General features: G+C 38.9%; 1 protein-coding gene across 1 annotated transcript; it reads left to right on the forward strand.

Moving 5' to 3' along the window:
* The first annotated feature begins 1,821 nt into the window (after positions 1-1,821).
* On the forward strand, positions 1,822-3,207 carry LOC135612236 (B3 domain-containing protein Os02g0683500-like). The gene has a single exon (XM_065108273.1). It carries the CDS (start codon positions 2,106-2,108, stop codon positions 3,075-3,077), a length of 972 nt encoding a protein of 323 aa, XP_064964345.1. The 5' UTR covers positions 1,822-2,105; the 3' UTR covers positions 3,078-3,207.
* Positions 3,208-6,049: the final 2,842 nt, after the last annotated feature.

A 6,049-nucleotide genomic window follows, 5' to 3' on the forward strand; every position in this document is an offset into this window, starting at 1 on the left:
TGGCCTGTTTATCAATTTGATATGAAATCTGTGTTTTTAAATGGAGATTTACATGAAGAGGTTTTTGTTGCTCAACCTAAAGGTTTTTTGGTTAAAGGACATGAAGAAAAGGTGTACAAGTTAAGAAAAGCTCTTTATGGGCTTAAACAAGCTCCAAGGGCATGGTATAGTAAAATTGATTCTTATTTTCATCAAAATGGATTTAAGAGGAGCAATAATGAATCTACTCTTTATCGAAAGAAGGAAGGTGAATATAATATTCTAATGATTTGCCTCTATGTTGATGATATTATATATATGGGTTCATCTAACTCTTTTGTGACAGAATTTAAAAAATGCATGATGAATAAGTTTGAAATGTTAGATCTAGGTCTATTGCACTATTTTCTTGGGTTGGAATGAAGCAAGGATCAGATGAAATTTTTATTTCACAAAGAAAGTATGTAATGGATCTACTCAAAAAGTCTAACATGATTAATTGCAAAGCTGCAACAACACCCATGAATGTAAATGAGAAATTGAAACTTGAAAATGGTACAAGTCTGACAAACGCAAGATACTACAGAAGTTTGGTTGGAGGTTTGATTTATCTAACTGATACTCGACCAGATATTGCATTCTCTATTGGTGTAGTATCCAGGTTTATGCATAGGCCAAGCAAACATCATCTCGGAGCTGTTAAAAGAATTCTACGTTATATTGCTGGAACTACGGATTATGGTATTTGATATTCTCATAATTTTAATTGTAAATTATCTGGTTTCATTGATAGTGATCGGGCAAGAGCTTTAGATGATCGAAAGAGTACGTTAGACAATGTTTTTAGCCTCGGATCGGGAGCTATATCTTAGAGTTCTAAAAAGCAAGCAACAACTGCGTTGTCGACATCGGAAGCAGAATATGTCGCTACAACATCAGCAGCTTGTCAAACAATATGGCTTAAAAGACTTCTTGAAGATCTTCATCAAAAACAAAAAGAAGCAACGGAAATATTTTGTGACAATAAAGCCATAATTGTAATGACAAAGAATTCAACGTTTCATGGAAGAACGAAGCATATAGAGATACGGTATCATTTCATCTGAGATCTTATAGCATGTGGAGCCATAACAGTGAAGTATTGTGGAACAAATGAATAAGTTGCGGATATCCTCACCAAATCGTTTCCAATTCAAAAACATGTTTATTTTATGTCACAAATCGGTGTATGCAATTATGAATCAAGGGGGAGTGTTGAGATTTGATTTATCTATCTACATAGTTATCATGATTTAATAGTTACAAGATGATTTCAATAATCACCTCAATCATGATCTAGTAGTTATAAGGTGGTTTCAATAACTACCTCAATCATGATCTAGTAGTTATAGAATGGTTATCACTAGGTCCTATAAATAGGACCATAGTTCATAAAGCAAATATATAGAGAGTGTGTGCACTTGGTAATATCTTATAAATATTCTTATCAATCCTCTTGTTTTTAATACTATAACAGTATTATGTTATTTGTACTATAACAAATACAAAAGACATTAACTATCGAAAGCATAAATCAAGCATAAATCGCATAAATCCTTGAGATATGATTCATGAGTGAATATTCTTGAGGCACCGGAGATGAGGCTCAGGGTCTTTGTTTCTTTGAACGACTAGCCAGATGTAGTGGATTTCATCGAGTCACCCTCTATGTATGGATACCTACCAACCTCCTGTGAAGAAAGGGACAAGCCCACATGAACCCAGCCAGATCAATGTAGGAGTCGTCTCCCTCCTTTGTAAAGGTACTGATACTGTGCCAACTTTACTGCTATCCCTTTCCCTGTAGCTCGCCATGGCTCATCAGGACTGAACTCCTCTCTCTATCTAGTCGACAAAGAGATGGAGCACAGTACCGAGCCAGCACACAGGAACGACTCATCATCAATCATCCCAAGAAGCCTACATCTGAAGTCACCGACCGACTCTTTGATTCTTTCTATCGATCGTCAATAATAATACAAGCAGGAAAGAACTCAGATGATCAGGAGGCGATATTAGTCCTCCTGTTGCTAGTGGTTGTGGCTTTGGCTCTTGGGGGAGAGCTTGGGACTAGAAGATATCCGCAGATGGAGTTGACTCGCAGAAAACACTGGAAACATGCTCCTTTTGCGCCTTCCTCCTCCTCCTTGTCGCAGTCCTCGTCCTCTGCTCCTTTCAGGTGGAGCGATGGCTCATCTGGCAGCGGCGATGACGATTTGGTAGAGAAGGAGCACATGTTCGACAAGGTGGTGACGCCGAGCGACGTCGGCAAGCTGAACCGGCTGGTTATCCCCAAGCAGCACGCCGAGAGGTACTTCCCGCTGGACGCGTCGGCCACCCAGAGAGGGCTGTTGCTCAGCTTCGAGGACCGCAACGGCAACTCGTGGCGCTTCCGGTACTCCTACTGGAACAGCAGCCAGAGCTTCGTGATGACCAAGGGGTGGAGCCGCTTCGTCAAGGAGAAGCGGCTAGCCGCCGGGGACACCGTCTCGTTTGGCCGCGGTGTCGGCGAGTCCGGACGCGACCGGCTTTACATTGACTGGAAGCGGCGGCCTGAGAGACTTGACCCAATCCCAGTGCCACGAATCCCTCTCCCTGGAGTAACCTTTGCGAGGTCGGTCGGACCAACGGGCGGACACCTCTACATGCTACCTGCGACGACGACGGTGTACGGCCACCACGGCCAGGGTTACGGCTACAATATCGCAAGCATGACTGCTTTGGAAGGGCAGTTTCTTTACTTCCCACCTCCAGTCACCGGTCGGCCGCCGATCGAGGTGCAACCTGGTGGCGGTGGTGGCCTGTCGATGGTTCTTGATCCGGTGCCCGTCGCCCACAGCCATGCCACGGCCAGGCACGTCAGGCTGTTCGGGGTGAACCTCGTGTGCCCCGACGCAGAAGACGATGGCGGCGTCCGCGGTGTTACATCATCGATCTTGCTACAGTCGCAACAAGATTCCGCGCTCCCCCTCCTCTCACTCCCGCTGCAGCAGGACACATTGGTTCCGTCCTCGTCGATGATCAAGGAGCAGCATTCGCCGTCGGATCTCGACTTATGAGGAAGTTGGAGGGTACAAGAAAGGTTATTGCCATTGCCTTACGGATCAACTGGGAAGGACACTGGAAGACTAAGTTGGCCACAGTTTTGTAGGTTCTTCTTTCCTACTTTTAAGAAATTGAAAGAACAGAAGGAGCATCCAAATCAAACCTCTTTTTCCTCCTCATAGTCTTCTTTTTCCATTTGTACATATACCGAAAACATAAAAGGCTGATAAGCCTGCCTAGGATTCTAAAATCCATGCTTGGCTCAGTGCTTCTGCTTTAAGCTCTGATGAACTTGTTGATTAATGTTCTTCTTTCTAATTAAGCCAGGTTTTCTCAGCTTCAACTAAAATGGGCAGAGTTCCGGAGCAATGGAGGTCAGATCCGGATCCTTCTCCATCCATTTATTATCTTCCGCTTATCAGTATCACTTTTTTGTCTTCTCTGCCTGCTCCTGTATGTTACCCCATCCATGCATTATGACTAACATATGACAGGAATGTATAGCTGCAAATATTTTCTTACTTTCTTTTTCTTAAAACTAAGGAATGTATAGCTGAGAACTTCAATGAAAACAAGTATCCTTAGCTTCCTCCACTTCATTTATGGGCAGATAGAAGATGGGTCAGCTTTGCTCTTTTGGCAAATGAATTGACGAGTTGTCGCTGTACTGATAAGCACACACCAAAGACACTGGCTGCTGGCACTGTATGTATTCTTAGTTCTACTAAGATGTTTTTGGTGTTGCTTGTCCAAATTTTAGGGTTTGACTGGTCTATTGTTGTTCTTACTACTACTCACAAACAAAACAAGATTACAACAAAGATAAAATAAATGCAAAAGTTGACGAATGGAGAATAGTTAAAATTTTTCTTGTCTTATGCAACTCCGATGGCAAGAATAACCTTACATGTCTAATTGATTGTATCATAGAGATTTTGTTGGATGCGAATCATTATCGGCTTTTTAAATTTCCTCCTTATAACCATGTGTTGACTAAACATGTGGAGTTTTTCCTACCGTGTATTTCTATCATAGAACTACAGTTCTTAGAACTCTTTATCCTCTTCTAAAGATCCCAGTAACTCATCTGCACATGCAACTATTCATTTACGAGTTCATAGGTTGGTTATTTATGCATCATTGCGTGCAACCATATCAATGTTAATTCGTGGTCTCTATCAGAATCTGTGATTGTATTAACTTAATTTCAATGCCTTTGTAGTCATTTCTTCATGTCTCATACCTCGGGAGACTAACAAGTATATCCTCTACTGTTGACCGTATTGCTTTTTATCGGAGTGTGTCAGTGTATTACTTGTCCTTTATGTGTCTCAAGTGCCAATTCACTAGTTGACTTATCTCTACATTCCACATGCCTGTTGCTCCAGAAAAGAAAGGCAAGGCTGCATGCCCACAGTAAGTATTGCAATTATATTTGACTGAACTATATACGTTTTTATTGAAGATTAACATCTTTTACCTTGTATATGTTTAGTTCAAGTATCTTGCAGATATCAGTTCCTCAAAACAAATTCCCTAGTCATTTGGGCATGCATATATACCTTTTTAACTGCTTAAATTTATGACGTAGAGAATATGAATTAGTTCATAAGAAAAAAAAAGGTGCTCATAATCAATTTTGATAATATAATATGACAGGTCTAGCTCTGTTGATTAATCCTTGCTATGAATTCTTTATTGTTGTAGGTGATATCAGTATATGTTATTTTTTAGCCCAATTAAGATCTATTAAATACATGAATCCACAGAGTTGTTCCTCTTGGAATTAGAATAAGACATTTAAGTTCTTGTACTGCAAATAACAGGTATCTCATAATATATGCGAAAAATGACTTCCTTCTTATATACTGTTATGCAGATATCTCCAGTCTTGCAATGATACATAGTATGTGCTTATACATGCAGAAGAAAACGAAGATCATTCAGAAGATTAGTGTCTACATAACAAAGAATTTATTTCATTGTTTCCTTGGAAAAGCTACGTGCGACATGGAAAGTTCTACGGTATCTAAAGTTATTTAATTAATTCTTTCATAACTATTTTATTAGAATCTTTTAGATGTCAAGAGTCTCACTTTGAAGTCCTATATATCTATGTAAGGATGAAAGGAGATTAATGTTTATTATGACAAATAGGAAGTCGTAATTATGTAGTAATTTTTGGCATAAACATAACCTCATGCTCACTTAGAAGCGTACGTACACGTTTTATTTTGGAGATGGCCAAGAACAAGGCTCCTATAATGCCCTCTTTGTTCAACAAAGGAAAAGTAACATGAACTTAATTTGTAGCTTTCGAAGAAAATTAGCACACACACTGAATCTGAACCAACAATATTAAAAACATTAGAACAATCTAAAAGAAGTGAACAGAGTTATGTGTTATGTGTCACCTGTCTATGTGTTGCTGACTCTATTCGCAGTTGACGTTTCCTTTTAGGTGTGTGTTTGGTACAGAGTATGCATTGGATTACAACACAACTAACTGAGCCTTTAAATTGAGCCACATTATACATAAAAGTTCTGGTCATTAGGTTGGCTCAGTGTTTATTATGTTAGTGATAAGCTAAAGCTATTAGATAATAGGTTATACTCAAACTATATACTCTCTCGATATTTATCAGTGTAAGACTTCTTTTAATTTTTTTTAATATCTCCTCTCATGTGAATGTATTTTAATATTCTTTCATTTATTTATGTATGACTCAATTATCTCCTCATTCTTAAAGATATAAATTGTTTGCCCCTTTACTCTAAAACTAGGTGGTGTGTCCAACTTTATCTAGTTATCATCGTTCAAATGTCTTTTGCTCTTTTTTTTTTTTTGTAATCATCCTTATTTTTTTGATCATTTATTTTTTTGACTCATTCTTTTTGTTTATGACTCTCTTTCTTATTTTTAATCATTTATCTTTTGATCTCAATTCATTCTAAAAACTGAAGTTATTAAATTATGAGCTGGACT

Source organism: Musa acuminata, chromosome BXJ1-2 (assembly GCF_036884655.1).
Source record: "Musa acuminata AAA Group cultivar baxijiao chromosome BXJ1-2, Cavendish_Baxijiao_AAA, whole genome shotgun sequence".
In the NCBI taxonomy this organism is placed as follows: domain Eukaryota; kingdom Viridiplantae; phylum Streptophyta; class Magnoliopsida; order Zingiberales; family Musaceae; genus Musa; species Musa acuminata.

What these genes read in the sequence shown, in the direction of transcription:
- LOC135612236 (XM_065108273.1), top strand. Translation starts at nt 2,106, where the DNA reads ATGGAGTTGACTCGCAGAAAACACTGGAAACATGCTCCTTTTGCGCCT.